The sequence below is a fragment of the Pteropus medius genome, unplaced genomic scaffold, assembly GCF_902729225.1.
Source record: "Pteropus medius unplaced genomic scaffold, Ma_sr-lr_union100, whole genome shotgun sequence".
Lineage (NCBI taxonomy): Eukaryota > Metazoa > Chordata > Mammalia > Chiroptera > Pteropodidae > Pteropus > Pteropus medius.
Genome location: NW_024349802.1, coordinates 17,987,528 through 18,004,677, shown reverse-complemented (window position 1 = coordinate 18,004,677; position 17,150 = coordinate 17,987,528). Strand labels below are relative to the sequence as shown.

The 17,150-nt window shown below is 51.5% G+C and overlaps 1 protein-coding gene across 1 annotated transcript in view; it reads left to right on the top strand.

Annotated features, from left to right (window-relative positions):
• Positions 1 to 16,335, top strand: part of CAMK2A (calcium/calmodulin dependent protein kinase II alpha) — a 56,290-nt gene extending 39,955 nt beyond the window's left edge. Inside the window, exons 14-19 of the mRNA XM_039836539.1 lie at positions 1,399 to 1,431; positions 2,420 to 2,468; positions 8,663 to 8,738; positions 11,329 to 11,423; positions 15,026 to 15,254; positions 15,518 to 16,335. Of these exons, the coding sequence (XP_039692473.1) occupies positions 1,399 to 1,431; positions 2,420 to 2,468; positions 8,663 to 8,738; positions 11,329 to 11,423; positions 15,026 to 15,254; positions 15,518 to 15,521 (486 nt within the window). The 3' untranslated portion in view covers positions 15,522 to 16,335. The remainder of the gene's footprint in view (positions 1 to 1,398; positions 1,432 to 2,419; positions 2,469 to 8,662; positions 8,739 to 11,328; positions 11,424 to 15,025; positions 15,255 to 15,517) is intronic.
• Positions 16,336 to 17,150: the final 815 nt, after the last annotated feature.

The window sequence follows — 17,150 nt, the reverse complement described above, 5'->3', positions numbered from 1 at the left end:
GGAGAGGAGAGAGGACTGTAGGCTGCTGGCTTTGGAAGGCACACTGTCCAGCCCTCCTGGAACAGATGCAAGGCCTGAGCATTTATCCTGGAAATGCCCAGTAAGCCACTCCTGCCATGTTTGTGGATGGAGAGCACAGAGTCTCAGGCTCCTGGCACTCAGAGGCTTCTGGATCTTGCAGTCAGAAAGCCCAGGATTAGACCTAAAGGCCCTCAGAGACTACCCTGAGGGCATCTCAAGTCCCTCGTCTGCTGCCCCTACAGTGCAGCAAGGAGAGCATCCTCCTGGCCTCCTAGATGTAAGTGCGTCCAGGAAGTAGGAGCCTTTGAATAGCGGTTAGGCCCTGGGTACCTGGAGGCCCGGGCAGAGGAGAGAGCCTGCACTCAGGGGGTCCAGCCTCCGCTCTGCTAGCGGCCAGCTGAGAGACCTTGGGCAGATCACTGCCCACCGCTGGGCCCCAGTTTCTCATCTGTGTAATGCAAGTGTCAGTCTTGACCTGCAACCTTCTGTGAATGTGAGTCTCGAAGACTCCTGGCTTAGAGCTGAGAGAAGGAGAAGATAATCTGCACTTGTCCTCTCTCTTTCCCTTGGTCACAGCCGGTAATACAGGGGAAGCTACAAATCTCCCAAAAGCTAGAAAGGCAAAAATGGCAGGAACCAAAGACTCAAATTCTGGGCTCTGCTGTGTGTCTGGCTGTGCCTCAGTTTCTCTATCAGCATAAAGGAACTGAATAGGCCAGTCACTGGGAAGCTGTGGATGCAAGCAGGATTTCAAAGGCCACTTAGAGGACTGGTTCCCACACGTGGTCTTGCTCTGAAATACCTTGGAGATATTGTTTAAAATAGAGATCCCCAGGCCCCATCATGGAGTGAGTTACTAAACTCCACAGAGGGGCCTGGTTATGTATGTTTGACACAAGTTTCCTAAGTGACGATGACACTCGACCAAGGAGTGGGATCCTTTCGGCCTGTGGCGTCTAGGAGGAGAGACTGGGGCTCATCCCCAGACCTGAGCGCCCTTTTGTCCTTCTAGAGCTTTAGATTCTGGAGGCCTTAGGTGACTGGCATCCGAGACCCAGGGCTGGCTTCCCCATCAGAGCTCGGCATAGAGGGAGCCCTGGTCCAAGGGAGGCTTGGCCTGGAGCTCGGTGGTTGGATTGTGAGACCCAGGCAGCTGTGCACGATGCCCAGAACTTCAGGCTGAGAGAGGACTGGCCCCACCAGGTCAGCTGTTGCCGGTGGCCCCGACTCCTTGCCCTGACGCCATGCTGGCACGGGACCACAGGAGGTCCCTGAGGCCCATCCTCCCCGCAAACCTCCCTGTTGTTCGTTCCTCTGCTCCCTGCCGTTTTCACGCTGTGTCTTTTCCTGTCCCATCTCTTCTCCTTGTTTTTCCAGAAAAGAAAGTCCAGTTCCAGCGTTCAGTTAATGGTGAGTGTCTGCCGTCTCCCAAACGCCGGTAAATGCTGGGCCTCGGACCCCCGCTCCTGCCTCCCTCCTGCAGGCTGCACTGGGAACCTGGGGCGGGGAGAGGGTGCTCAGGGCGTGCTTGGTACGTGTGCCTCGTGTGACAACATGTGTGTTGTGTGTGCGTGTTGTTGGCGTGTTTCTGTTGACACCTCCAACCCCACGGCCCAGACCGGCAGCTGACAGTAGACCTGAGAACTCCCTTGGGTACGAAGGTTGATTTGAACCTTATTGCACATCCAGCCCTCGGCTTCTCGCTTCTCCCGCCCTCTGCTCTGGAGCTCATCTCAGGGCTTGGTTTGTGCCAGGTGCGGCGAGGGGTGGGGGGGTTTGTTTGGCTAAAGCAGTGGGTGCCATAGAGGCCCTTCTTGAGCAAGGCTACTCAGGGCCCGCCGGTGGCAGAGGAACCACCAGCCCCTACTTCTGTCTAGAGGTTCCATGGTGGTATGGTGGCCCACGTCCCTTTTCTTCTGATTCCATCGTTATCTCCCTCAGTTGTGTGGTTCTTCTTCCCCTGAAAAGCCCAGCATTTCTCATATCAGACCTCTCTCTCTCTCTCTCTCTCTTTTCCTCTCCTGCCAACGTGTGTATTCCTTCCCCCATTCTGTGGCCACCATGTGTCTCTCTGCTCCTCCACACCCCCTCTTTCCTCCCTCAAGCAGACAGAGCCCAGGAGCCCCTCCCAGCCCTTCCAGAAAGGCCAGGGTTCTCCGCATCCATCCCTCCATCCACGCCCACTCCCCACCCTCCACCAGCCACCTGCTTAGCTGGGTCCTTCCCTTCCTTAGGCTTGGAAGTCTGACAGGGTTTTCGGGGTAGCAACCGGATGGCAGAGCTGGTGAGGCTTACAGAAACCGGGCCGCAGCATCAGGCAGCCGGGGCAGCCCCTCACTGGCCGTGCCTCTCCTGCTGGCCGGGCCGGCCTCACCACCTCCCGTGTTCTCTCTGGCAGGAATCTTCGGAGAGCACCAACACCACCATTGAGGACGAAGACACCAAAGGTAGGGGCGGTCTTGCCTTCGGCGTCTGCGTCCCCGGACCTCCTGGCAGGCCCCCATCACTGACATCCCCGGGCCTGGAAGGGCCCCAGCACCAACCCTGTGTCTTGCTCGTCCACAGAGAGCCTCGCTTTGGTTCCTTCCTTCTCTCGTAGGGGTTATGTATTTACTATGTGTTAGAAAAAAACAATCTAACATATCGAGTCATGTATGTATCGTTGTGGTATACATTTTCCTTTTGAAGTAAGTGTTTTTCAATTTTTCTAAGTGAGTTGATTTTTGAAACATGAAGTAATAATAGTAAGAAAAAGAAAGTATGAAAGCAGTAAAGTACAGTTGACTGGAGTACAGAAACTCTGCTTGAGAGCAGCCCCCAAAGCAAGGGTGACTGTGGCCAGTGGCCAACAGTCCCCCAAAGCCCTCAGACGGACGAGGGAGCAAAAACCCAGATAAGTGTGATTGGATAGTAAGAGAGGAAAGAGTGAGGACAGTAATAGGGATAATGGCTTTTATGGGATCTTTTATGGGATGCTCGCTGTGTGGTACACTATAAGTGCTTTGTAGTAGCCTGAACATCACGATTACCCTAGGGGGTAGGCCCTGTGATTAACCCCATTCTACAGCCCAGGAAATAAAGTAGTTGAGTCAATTGGCTCCAAGTCCCATAGCTTGTAAGGGTGGAATCAGGATTTGAACCCAGGCAGTCCAGGTTCTGGCTCTGGGGGTCTCCAGGTATGGAGCTTGGAAGAAGGACAATGGAGTGCTGACTTCTGCTCAGAGGACACCAAATCCTTAGATGAGTTGGTGACATCCTGCAGTTCTTCCTGTACCTGGTCCTCCTCATCCTGCTAGGACTGGGAGACCAGAGAATATAGGGGTGCTCAGACTCGAGCGTTGTCAGAGACACCTGAGAGTCTCTGAAATCTAGAAAAACACTTGACCTGGAGAGATCACAGCTGTACCAGTTTAGAGATTTTTCAGGAGTTTAATTTGCCTCTAAAAGAATACAATGATGGGGAAAAGAGCATTTTATATGGTGTTGATATTTTTGCTCAATTGCATCAGATTTTAAGGCAGTTTTGACATGCTAAGCGCCATGACCGCCTCTTGACGGCTAGATTGCCCTGGAAAATCAGCCCCACCCTGTGTATGTTGCTTTCTGGTCATTTCCCAGCTGGGAAAAGGGGGCGTGGCCACTATCGTCACAGCCTGGCACTAGAGCAAACTAGTCTTCTACGACTGCAGTAGTGACAACTTTTAAAAATACATTGTCTTGAAGAAGAAGCCCCTGTTAGGGTCTAGTCAGCATTCTAAGTCCCTCAAGTATGATTTTCTAACTGATTTCCTGGCGGGCCCTGTGAATTCTGATTCTATAAGTCTATCTTGGGCTGAGACACGGCGTTTCTAAGACAATCCCCAAATTTGAGGCTCGCTGTTCTGATGGTAAGATTTGAATTTTGAGGAGACTCTTTGTGACCTCATAATCCTGGTCTCAGAGCAGACGGGGATGTGGAGGTGAGCTGGCTCTGTGCTTTTTCACTGGGGTCCATTTGCTGGGTGACCTTGGACAACTTACGCAACCTCTCTGAGCTTCGGTTTCCTTAACAGTGAAGAGGTGATGATAGTAGTTCCCACCTCAGAGGATTGCCGTGCAGATGAAATGAGAGGCTGCTTATAAAGTACTTATACAGTGTTTGGCACATAGTAATCGTTTAATAAATCTTAATTTTTTTTTCAGCTAGAGCTTGTGGTTGACAGGAAGCCACATGACATTTTTGGAACATCAATCATACTCAAAGATTATTTTAAGGCAAATATTTATATATTAAACAGACAGAAATATTTGGAAGAGAATGCAAAATTTGTACGCGCTATTAATATAAAATGTGAGCTGCCAAAGACATTTTCCACCTGGGGTGATGGCTCGGGGTTGCTTCCCTGAGGCCCTACATTTTCAATCATAGTTCTCTGCTTTAGAGAGAATAGAATGGGAACATTTGTGAAGTCTTCAATTTTGGTTCACCTAGGCCCCTTTTATATATATAGGGAAGCTGAGGCCCAGAGAGGAGAAAGGGCACTTCCAGGTTACCAATGGCAGAACTGGGACCCTGTTCCCTGCCTCAGTTTCCCTACCTTTCAAAGGCCATGTCTGATGGAAAGGATGCTGGCTCAGCCCGGAGCTTTTCCCCTGTTTGTCAGAAAAGAGGAACCCTGTGCCTCCCTCAGCTTCTTCAGGCCTCAGAGAAGATTTTTAGAAAACCATTTTCTGGTGTTAATTTGTTAAGTCTTCTTCCTAAGTGAGAATAGCAGCTGGTGGGGTGGGTTCTGACCTAACATTAAAGTTAATTAGAAATGTCATCCTCCGGGGAACATTTTCCCCTGAGCAAAGAAAGGACATTAATATTTCAGAGCCCTCAGGCTTCATGCACAGGCCTCTCACCCTCTGAGCATCACTGAGCTCTGCCAGGCTTCTTCCGCATGCCCCTACCTCCTCCTGGTCAGCTCCATGAAAAGTAATTTCCTCTCCAACCCAAAGGGCTGCCTCAGGATCTCAGCAGAGACATTCTGGGAAATATTGGTCAGAAACGCTGATCCCATCTCAGCCTCAGCATGCTGTGTGACCTTGAGAGAGTGACTTAACCTCTCTGGGGCCTCAGCTTGCCCATCTGTAGGGAGCTCTCCTGGACTGTCTGGGTGAACACCTGGAAAATGAGAAATGCCACAGGTTGCTACTGAGAAGCTGCTAGATGAATCCCTCACACAGCAATGAGATTGCTGAGGGGCCCAGAACTAGAGTGAATTTCTTCAAATTTAAGGAGATTAAGATTCTGTCTCAGAGAATGAAGCTTGTAGAGATTCCTGCCCACTAAGCTTCTACTATTAGCGTACTTGGTGAATGGAGTGGCTGGAGTCACAGCCAAGTTACTCACTGTCTCAGGCTGCATTAATAGAAGTATAGTGTTCAGAATGGGGAGGGGGTAGCCCAGACCTGATATTCTGTAATATCCAAGCCATATCTAGAATTGTGTGCTTATACTCAGAGAGGCATCCAGATAGCTCAGAGACCCTTGACGAGTAGATGGCCAGCTTGAGTCAGATCCCGCAAACAACATCCTGGAGGCCTTCAGCCCTGAGAAGAGAAGACCAGTCAGGGAGCAGGCACTCATTGCGGGCCTCCAGAAGGCGGAAAGGGACTAGAACTATAACTAGGGACTTTCAGGGGGACAGATCTCAACTTGAAAGAAGAAGGAGGCAGATGCCCATGGTGAGAGCTGTCCAATAGTGCAGCGGGTTGTCCGGCAGGCTGCAAGCCCCAAAGTTTAAACTAAGACCAAACCATCACATATTAGGCTGCTGGGAAGCATCCTTAGCTAAGGTTAGAGGCCGTCCTCAGGAGGAACCTCCAACTCAGAGACTTGCAGTTGATAGTAATCACAGCTCTCACTTACGGAGTGTCAGGCACTGGTCTAAGTGCTTTACATAATATGTCATTGTTTACATAAATGAGTTGATATAAAGGGCTTGGAACAGTAACCAGTTTTTTGTGAGGACTATATATGTATTAGCCATTTCTATCAATATATTCTTAACTCACTTAATCTTCAGAACCACCCTATGAGATAAGTACTATTAGTAAGCTCCATTATACATATGGGGAAACTGAGGCATGGGGAAGTCCCTTGCCCAAGGTCACACAGTTATTAAGTAGCAGAGCCAGGACCCACACTCAGGGAGAGTGGCTAAGGATCCACATCCTGGACTACTTTGCTGGCCTCTCTGAGAAGTAGCCACAGGAGACAGGGCGTTAAGCACAGGCTCATAAAATGTCACGCTGGAAGAATTCTTAAAGTCCCAGCTGAGAAGGCAAGAGAGGTGGCACGGGTCCCATGGCTCGCCATAAGCCCATGGACTTGCTCTGGTTCGTCCCCTTGACTCCTTGTAGGAGAGGCTGGAATGAGGTGTGTCCTGGCAGGGATGGGTTTCTTCCCATCCTCAGTCTCCAGTTTCCATGAAGGAGACAAGAACTGACCAGGAGGCTGGGCTCTGGGCTCCTAGGGAAAGAGGCTACCAGGTGACTGGGAAATTCCAGGGAACAGGGCAAAGACAGCAGCCCCAGACCCTGGATTGATGCCATCCACTCGTTCATTCATTCATTCACTCATGGCACCTCATCTCTAGCCCCAGGCAAGCTCCCAGAGTGACCTGGCAGAGCTCATGGTCTCAGATAGACTCATTCCCTTAGCAGAATTAAGAGACAAAGAATTCATCACTCACTGTGGTGACTGACATTGAAGAGGATAATTGTTATGTTTGCTGAGTGCCCACCATGTGCTAAGAGCCGTGTTGGGCAGGGCCCTTGCCCTGAGGGGCATGCGATGTTGGGGAGAGTGTGGTGGACTTTGGAGCTGCAAACGCTGATTGGGCGGTTGGTCCGGTGCAGACTGTTTAACTTCCTTCACCTCTGGTTTGCTCATGAAGTTGTGCTGTGAGGCTTTGAGGTTCCAGAGGCTGAGCACATAGCATGATGCCTGGCACACTCATTCGTTCAATATTGAGTGCCTGTTGGGCAGGCCTGTTCCAGGCTCCGGGGATCCAGAGGGCCAAGGGGCGTCCTGGCCTAGCCTCCATGAAGCTTGTATTTGACGTGGGAAATAGATAAGCTCAGGACCCAAAACATCAGGGAGCATGTTGGGGCGCTGGGGTCCTCTGAGAAAAGCCCTGGGTTGGGAGCCAATCTCTGCACCCTATGCGCTCTGTGTCCTTGGGCAAGTCACAACCCCTTACTGGGCCCCCAATAGTTTGATAAGGAGGCTGAGTCCCTGGTCTCCAGGAGTTCTGCCAACCTGAATGTTCGGTGACTCTGTGTCCTCTGTGTCCTCAGGTGAGCCGCTCTATGTGAGATGGGGTGGGATGGCATGGGCAGTGCTGAGGAAAGGGGCAGGGACAGGGCCTCAGCCAAGCATGGTCTTTCTCCCATGTTCTCAGACTCAGAAATGGGCTTTGTGTCCATCCGTCTCACCTGAGGCTTCTCTGGAGGCCAGTGAACTGACCAGATTTGGAGCTAAGCTTGAGCCTTGGGCGGAGATGAGGAGGGCCTGCTCCTGGGAAGCCGAGTGAGGCTTCTTGTAGGACTGTCCTGCTGGGAGCCAGGACACCTGGCTTCAAATTCCTTCATCACCGAGGCTTAGTCTCCTCAGGTGTCAGGTGGGGGAAACTGGCTCTGTCCACCTCCCAGGGTGTCTGTGAGACTGTGTGAGAGGATGCAGGATATGGTACCCACTGTTCGCCAGGCTTTGGTCCAAGTGCTTCGTGCACATCATCTCATTCTACACTCATACCAACCCCCGGAGGGGCACTGTCATCTCATCTGACAGACCAGGAGGCAACTTTGTGGCCCACAGTTGCCCAGCCTATGAGGACCTGGGCTAGAATTTAGAGGAAACCTGTCTGGTACAGAAGCCTGGGTTCTTTACACGGTATATTTGGCCCTGAATGAAAGAGAGGTGATGGTGTCTGCATTTTACAGATGGGAAAACTGGGGCTCAGAACATCATACATCGAATAAGAAAAGCGACATCTGACCCTTTGCCAGAAAGATAGCAGAAGTTCGTGATGTTTCAGTGGCAGCAGGAGAAGCCAGGTCTCAACAACTGAGATTCATTAGGCCTAGAAAGTTCTGAAAATCTTGGTGCCTGATTCCTACAGACGCGCAAATGGAGCAAAAAGCTCATTCAGACTTATGGGAAAGAAGCCCTAAGACCTTCCTTAGCAGCCCCAGTTTGGGCCGTGGGGAGGCCCTAGTTTGTGGCTGCTAGTGACAGCCACCACAGTTAACTTCGTTTCGATTCAGGGGGCAGAGCAAGGTGATAGGGAAGCTTATTTTGGAGTCAAGACCTGGTTTTAAATCAGGCCTAGAATCCGAATGCTTTCGGACGCAAAGGCTGCCAACTAAGACACTGGTTCTGTCTTTTGAGGGAGGTTTCATACTTTTTAAAAAATCTTCCGGGGTCTCAGTTTCTTCTGTGAAACGGGAGTAACAATACCTACCTTCCAGGGGCACTGTGAGGGCAAATCTACACGAGGCCCTCAGGTCTCGGGACAGGGTCTGGCCCATGACGAGGACTCAGGAAAAGGTCGTTGGTTCTTCGTTACTATCACGACTGCTACTATTTCTGTGTCCCCCTCCTGCCTTACAGTGCGGAAACAGGAAATTATAAAAGTGACAGAGCAGCTGATTGAAGCCATAAGCAATGGAGATTTTGAGTCCTACACGTGAGTCAGCTGGGTCCATCCTGCATGTCCTGACTGGATTGTTGTTCGGGGGGAACTGATGGCTGACTTTGGGGATGCCCGTCTCTGGCCCTCAGTCACTCTGCATGTGCCGTGAGTCAGAATGAACTCATATTTCTGATTTGCATTCAGACCTTTTGCCTTTATTGAGCTTTCCGTTTGCGATGCTGCTCTATATCTCAGTCCTGCTCCTCCCCATCCTTCTCATTTCTCATTCCCCAGAAGGAACTCCAACAAGACTCTTTTGCTTCCCCAAGGAAAGGGGGTGCTTTCCAGCACAGCACGGGCGTCCTCATGAGAGGAGCTGGAAAGGAGGGAAGGGAGGCAGGCCCCTCAACAGTCTTGCCACATGGGCCTGGGTCCTTGCCCTGGACCTGCTCAGACCTCTGACCTCAGCTGGGCAGGAAAGGGAAGGAATCCAGAGGATATGCACCTCCAGTGAGCTGGAGTGAGCAAAAGAACTCCCAAATGGAATCTGACATCCTCTGGGGAATAAGGCAGAGTGCACAAAAATAACAAAATGAAGCAGGTCACACGCAACATCCCCAGCACACCTGGACCAGCCATTGGAGGGGCGGTTGTGTGCAAAGGCTGAGCTGGAGCGCCCCCTGGTGGTCACCCACACCCTTCCTGGTCTGGCCCTCAACCTGTTCTCAGCTGGCTGATGAAGGGTTCTGGGCCAAAGCCTCAATCTCTCTGCCATGGCTGACAAGGCCTGGGCCTGAGCCCCCACATATGCTTTTTGGTGGACCAAAACTGCCAACAAAGGCAGAATGACTCTTGCCTGTTGGGTTCAGGTGAGGTAGGGACAGCCTGGCTGGGGTTTGCTTTTTGGGCAGCCTGTTCCTGGTCTCTACTGTGTCCAGGAGCTGAAGTTTGTCTCCCAAAGGCTTGGCAGGCCACTGTGGGAGGGTTTAGCAGCAGCAGGTGTAAATCTCCAGAAATCTACTGGTTATCTCTGGAGGAACAAGGACCTTGGAAGGCGTAGGTATGAGACTGAGGCCGCATGTACATGTGTGTGCATGCACTTGTCCACGCATGCACATTTGTGACTGTGTGCACCAGGGGTGTGCACTGGGTGTTGCATAAAAGCATGGAAATATGTTGTTAAATGGGTTGTGCAGCTGGCCCCAGAAGAGTTAAGTCAGCCATGGGAGAGCCTGAGAGTGGCTCTGGTAAGACATGGCCAGGGAAAAGGAAAAGAGAGGTGGCTCCTGTGGATTCCAGTGCCATTTCTGGGGACTTCCCTGCCCGCCCCCCACCTCAGGATGTCACTTCTTCTGGCATTTGTAGCCTACTCTAGGTCCTAACCCTTTGCAAGGACCTCCGGGGCCCGTGGTGACCTGAGTCTGGCCCTGTGTAACCATGGATAAGCCCCTTTGTCTCATGAGATTTGGTTTCCCTACTCCATGTACAATGGAGTAGGAGCAGATGGTCTTGGAGTCCCTTCGGAGGCAGGGACGCTCAGAGACCTCCTAGAGAGACACTTCCCCAGTCTCCCAGATACTCGGAGCTCATACTCCCAGCCTTAGAAGATTCTGCTGCTGGAAGGGTCTTGAGCATCTTGTATGGTCTGAGCACAGCTCCGCAGGCCCTGGTTGACTCATCTGGAGAATTTGAGGTCCTGAGTGAAGAAGTGAGTTGTCTGGGGTCACAATGACAGGACAGTCAGGGCAGAACAGGGACAGAGCACCCTGCACTCACCATGATGTCCAGCTCAGAAAATGCTGGACCTGACACTTCTTCCAGTGTCTCTAGTTCCTCTCCAGGTTGGAATCTTTGCTTGTCCTAGGGTACTTCCTGTCCCTGGCTTCATTGTCATTGTCATGGGGGTCCACGTTGTGCTACAAAAGACCCCAGAGATTGTTTTTCCCTTCCCCACCTGGCTGTCAGGGTCTCTCAGAAGACTGAGATCTGGACGAGAGCACTGCGTTGAAAACACACAGTTGCCCTGCGCACCTTTCCCCAGGCATTGCTTTGTGGAATGCTGTTTTCTTCATCTTGCAGAAGAGGAAACCGAGGCTCCCAGTGAGGGCTGCTGCTAACAATAGGGCACCTTTGTTTGAAGGAGCAAAATGCACCCCCTCTAGGGACATAGCTACTTGGTGAAGAGAAGTCACTTTAATGTGAAGGAAAAGGTCTCTTCTCTAGGAAGACAAATTAGAAAAAGACCCCGGGGTTGTGCTGCCCTGGACTGGAGGCGGGGATGGTATGCAATTTGGAGAGTAGTCGGTATCCAGGCTGGACTGTCCCCGCTGGCGCCTCATGCAGTGCACGAGGCCGCAGTACATTTGTGGTGCCCTTGCTGGGAGAGGTCAAGCCACCTGCTGGGTAAATGGCAGAACCAGGACCTGGACCCGGCTGTCCCAGTTCTAAATGGCACCAACCAGGCAGCGATGCCACACACTGTGCAGTTTGCAAGCTGCTCCCCATTCAGCAACCTCGCTGATCCTGAGACGGGTGCAATCATTTAGTTTCACAGGCTCACCCTCCTCGGGTCCAGGCCCCTGGATTAAAGGGTGGTTCCAAGAGGCCACCCCAGCCCCTCTTTCCTCTGACTTCCTCCCCCCAGGAAGATGTGTGACCCCGGGATGACGGCCTTTGAACCTGAGGCCCTGGGGAACCTGGTCGAGGGCCTGGACTTCCATCGATTCTATTTTGAAAACCGTGAGCAATTCCATCTGTCTGGGGGGCCTGTTGTCTGCTCTCGTTTAGTGTCCTGCCGGATGGCACAGCAGGGTGACAGGCAGCACCCCCGGGGCAGCTCAGGAGCCAGCGAAGAGGAAGATTCTGTGTGGACAGGGGTTGGTACCATCTCGATTCCCTCTCCTAATTCTGGCCTGTTAGACTGCCAGCTGCCCACCACCCCTGCCCCTACGTGGCCGAGATGGGGACTTGGGATAAGCGCGATGAGCCGTCTCAGCTGTCTCCTGCCCATGACCCTGGGAGGGCTGGGGAGGGCATTTATCTCCACTTTACAGATAAGGGAGCCTTCCCAGAGGGGCACAAGCCCAGGTTACTTTCATCTGCACACCTGGGGCCCCCCCAGCTGCCCAGCTGGTCACAAGCTGGCTCATGGGTTGTTACATAAGTGCCCTCTGTGGGCAGGCTGTCTAGGGAAGAGGAAAGGCCCCGAGCTCACACTGCTGTGCCCTGCCTGTTTGTCTAGGTCTCTGTCCGTGTGTCTGTCCTTTCTGGGCCTCTCCTTTGCAGGGGAGACTTGGCAGCTTTGCAACTGGGGGCTGTTGGAGGCTGAAGCTGGGCCTGACCTAGGCTGCTTTCTGCCTGTGTCTGTGTCTCACCTTGGCCAGGGGTCAGACAGGGACGAACCAAAGCACACGCAATTTAGGATCATCGGCTCAGGACTTGGAGGAAGGCCCTGAGAGGTGGCATATCCAGGGTCCCCCAAAGGGAAGGCTGCACTAAATGATTGCCAGTGCATGGAAGCACCTCTCAAAACTGCATTGGTTTTCACAGTGAGAAAGTTGGTCCCTTTCTAAGTTCTCTTGCAATCTGTCTGGCCTAACAAGGGGAAAGGCTCAGTCAGAGGCCAGTCTGTCTTGAACAGCTCTGAACACTTTCTAATTTCTCTCTTTATCAAAGGCAGAGCAGTCTCGGGCCCAGAACCCACGCACGCAAGAGTGTGGAGCTCGGATTCATTTCACTGGACTCACTATTAAAATTTTATTCTGTTCATTAATGATGGTGCTAGAAAGTTTTAAAAAATAAATTTGTATAAATTAATAAAGTGAATTGACATAAGGAAATATTTTAATGAAGTAAATACAGGTAGCTCTTGTAGATGATTAAAGTAAAGGTGGTATTTAGGTGACCGAAGTAGAATCTAGTCTAATTCTTCATCACACACAAGGGGAAACTGAGGCCCAGAGTGGGGAAATGATTTGCCCAGTGGAACCCAGAAAGTCGGTGACAGACCCCAGCCCTGTCCTTCCCTGTGCACCCCCTTTCATCTGCGTGTTAGTGGCCCCCAGCTGGACATTCCTCTCCTGCCTGCGCCCAGTCTAACTGAATCTTATAGAGTACAGGGGCTCAAGAGCACCCCCAAAAAGCTGTGAAGAAGGAAATTGTGTTTTTCCTTGATAAATCAAACTGATTCTCCAAGGCTAGCAACGGAGGTTAAATTCTCATGTGAGGTGGTTGGATGCGCGACAGTCTCCATCACCCTAGAGCTCCCTGGCTGATCACTGCGGCCATCTCTCCACTGGTCAGAGCAGGGCAGAGACCGGGCTGAGCTGGCTCTAAGGGCTCAGGGATGGCAAAAGGGAAAAGAACACAGAGAAAAGGACATGCTAGCCCTTAGCCTGTGTCCGGGCAGGTCACCCTATCATAGCACCGGCCCCCTAGACTCTAGGTTTGAACATCTGGTCACATCAAAGGACCCATGAGAGTAAGACCTAGAGTAACTGCCTGCCCTGGGCAAAGTTCCACTCTCCTGCCTGCTTTTTCCTGCTGGAGGACCTGCCCCTTTCTCCCATGCTACCCAGGAGGGTGGATGTTGGAAGCCTGCAGTCTGTTCAAGGGACACCATGCTAGTGTGGTCATTTCTTTATGAAAACCCTTCGGGACCCCAGCTTTCAGCAACAACAGTATGGCCCAGTGCCCTCAATGATGCTAAACTCTTTGTCCCTTCTGGGATTATTCTAGATCATTCGAATTCGGTCCCATCCGGAGACGGACTTCTTTTAGGTTCTACTGCATTTCTTTCAGAAACTGGCCCAACTTGAGACAGTCACACTGCTTCTCTGGACCTCATTTTCCAAATCTGCTAAATGGATACCTTGAACTAGATGGTCTTGAAGACCTCCAGCCCCGATGCTACGAGGATGCGTACTGAAGCCTCCTTGCATTTTGTAGGAAGGCCATTGGGTGACCTCAGACCTCTGAGTCTGCATTCTCTCTGAGAGCCCAGAATTGTAAAAGTCTATTAGTCTCCATATCTAAGACGCAATGATTTTGAGTCCTTTATTCAAGGCCTGAGTACAGTGTGATTATAATATTAGGGGGTGGATACTACTGAAAGTTTTCTGCAGTCTTAGGGGAAGGGAAGCTATTTTAGATTTGTTCAGGAAATCAGTGGCTCACAAACTTGACTGGCATCAGGATTAGAGGGTGGGGAAGGGATGGGGCTTTTTAATATTACAGACTCTTGAACTAGCGTCACTAAGGGTGGAGATGAGTTTCTCTGAGGGATTCGGACCTACATCTGGGCTCCACCAAGGAAAGGCAGAAAGGATGCTTGGAGCCCAAGGTCCCATTCCTCCCTGGGTTGTCTTTCTGTGCTTTTATTTTTTATCTTGCTGAAAAAGTTGAGTTTTTACAATCAAAATAATTAATAATTGATAATAATAATAATAGTGGCTATATTTCACACAGAGAGAGCTGGTTTCAGGCATTTTTGTCGATTCTGTCCTGATGACAAGAGCAATGCATTTCTCCCCAACGCCGGAAAACTCTATGACCTCCCGCATCACCAATACCATCCTCACATTCCAGGATTCTAAGATTCTACCATGTTAATACTCCCCAAGTTCTCAGAATTCTAACATGTTGAGAGTAGATGTAGCAAATGAGGGGCCCACAGGCCATATCTTTACTACACATATGTTTCATGTGGCCTGCATGATGTTTTAAATTTGAACTAGATGCCAATAATTAAAAATGAGGCATTTCCAAATTTCTAGATTTTCTTGAAAAATTAGAAGGTGTGGCAACATGGGTCCCACTTTACTCACAACAACCACCCGGGAAGGTGTATAGAGCGCCCTCTGTAGATGAGACACAGTGTGCTCTTCACCATCTCTACCACTCTCTATGTCTCCTTGACCCAGAGGCAAAAGGTCAGTTGTCATTTAGCGTCTTACACTCAGGTCAGCCCTCGTTTATGTTCTTGCCTGGCCTCTAGCGATCTGGGTTTGCGACTCTGGTATAAAGTCATCTGATTCTATAATCATCTTAGTCCTATGTTTCCATGTGTCTGAACATTGATTCTAAAGTTCTATTCCTCTGCACTTGAAGAATTCGGTATGTCCGAAATCCATTGTATCCGAGCTGGGATATGATCTAGTCATCTGGAAGTTCTGCCTTGACTCCCAGGTAGCTGAACCCCGTCTCAGAGACCCCGCCTCCGGAAATGAGGCAGGCGGAGGGGTGTCCGCTGGGAGGGTCGCTGGGAGCTGGGGAAGTGAAGGCAGTGAGGCAGGAGGCCACTAGGTTGCATCTCCTCTTCCCCTTCCCGTTCCCGCCTGCAGTGTGGTCCCGGAACAGCAAACCTGTGCACACCACCATCCTGAACCCCCACATCCACCTGATGGGCGACGAGTCGGCCTGCATAGCCTACATCCGCATCACGCAGTACCTGGACGCCGGCGGCATCCCCCGCACCGCCCAGTCGGAGGAGACCCGCGTCTGGCACCGCCGGGACGGCAAATGGCAGATTGTCCACTTCCACAGATCTGGGGCGCCCTCCGTCCTGCCCCAGTAAGAGCCCCTCCTTCCTGCCATCATTAAGACAGTCTAAATGAATGGGGTGGTGTCGGTCTGGAGCGGGGACACGTTGGGGAACCTGGATGCTGGAAGGCTTTGGAGCAGGGGCAGGAGGCCCACAGGCAGGGGACCAGGCCTGAAGGTCCCGGGGGACTCCTAGGCGGCAGCCTGAACTCCATCTAAGGAGGTGGGGCAGAGTGGTTGCCCAAGGAAAACGGGGTGCCCTCCTTACCTACCACACACGCCCTGTCTTACAGTTGAAGGTCCAGCTGGGGGCGCTGTACCGCAGAGATCTACTCTCCGTCCGTGGAATGTGGCTGCTGGTTCTCCCACTTGGATTTTGCTGGAATTCCCTCAATCACGCCACCCCACTACCACCACCATCACCATCACCTTCATACCTGCATCAAGAAAACCCGCCCGTTCACAAAAGCCATCACGTCTTCAGAGCAAACGACCACATCTCCCCGCCTGCCACCTGTCACTCTCTCTCTCCCCTGCCAAAGTGGGGCTTCCTCGGGCCTGGGTGCCCTGGCCGTTTGCCCGGCCGTGTGTTCACCAGGGGCTGGGGAGAAGGTGGGGTGGAGTCAGAAGGAATGTGTCATCACCCAACTCTCTCCCTGATCGCTCCTCTTCTGGGGGTCCCCCAGGGAAGAGCAGATGAACCCTCAGTCCCCTGAGCCAACCTCCCCTGCAGGAGAGAGAGGAGCCAACGCCAGGAGCCTCCGGCCGCAGACTGCCTCCCTAACTCTTCTCCCATCCTGTCCTGCCCCCTGGGTCTCCGCCTGACCCTCCTCCCTCAGTGTGGGGAGCAAGATCCTCTCAGGGTGCCCCCACGTTTTTCCTTCTTCCTTCTCCGATGTTTACCTCCAACACTAACTGCCCATTCCACCCTTCCATCAGGCCCAGAGAATTCCAGCTTCGTCACATCTGAGGGAGAGAATCTGATTGCTTTTTGGGGACAAAAGAAAGCAATGTTTAGGTATTCCTTCTACTTGGACCGCATGCCTTTTTATAGCCAAACTTCTGTGTGTTTCGTAAATGGATTTCGCGTTAATGGATATTTATGTAATAACTAGACCTCTCGATTATTGTGAGGAGGGTTGGGTTGGGTTGGAAAGGGAGGTGGGAAGAGGGGTGAGGGATATTTTTTTCTGTTCTACATTTTTTTTTTTTTTTTTAATGCCATCTCTGAGATGGACTTAGTCACCTGTGGTTACCTGGGACTGAGGTGGACTCAGGCCCAGAAGGAAGAGCCTCTCTGTCATTCTGGTCCCAAGGTTCCTTTCAGGACTGAATCAGATGCTAATGCTGATAAGAAATAGTAAATCAAGGCAGAGAGAGGAGGGGAGGTTGTCGGGATGGAAAAATCTGGATTTTTCTTAGCTTGCCTCCCAAATGGGGCCCTTACTACCACATTTTCCAGGATTTCATCCCACCCCATCTGTGTGCCACCCCCAAGACCCCCACCCATCTCTGGGCGGGGGTGTTCATGAGCATGTGTCTTCATCGCCCACCCCCTCAGTGTCTGCTGGTCCAAGCAGAGTGCTGGAATGTCGACTCTTCACGCCTCGTCCTGCGGCTGTGGGCTCGCATCGTTCCTTCCCTCTTTTTTCTCCTCTCTCTTGCCCTTTCCCCCGGGATCGACTCTGACGTGGAACGCCTTGGCACGTCCACTAGGACCTACTGTCTGCACTGTTTTCTTTGCATGACTTTATATGCAGTAAGTATGTTGAAAAAAAAAGAAAAGAAGAAAAAACACTCAGCAAAACCAATCTACATGTTTTGGACAAAAAAAAAAAAATAGAGGTTGTATTCTCAGTGTCCGACTCGGAAATATGTTGCTGCCTCTCTGTGCTTTTGGCCTCTGTGTGGCCGTGTTTCGCCAGC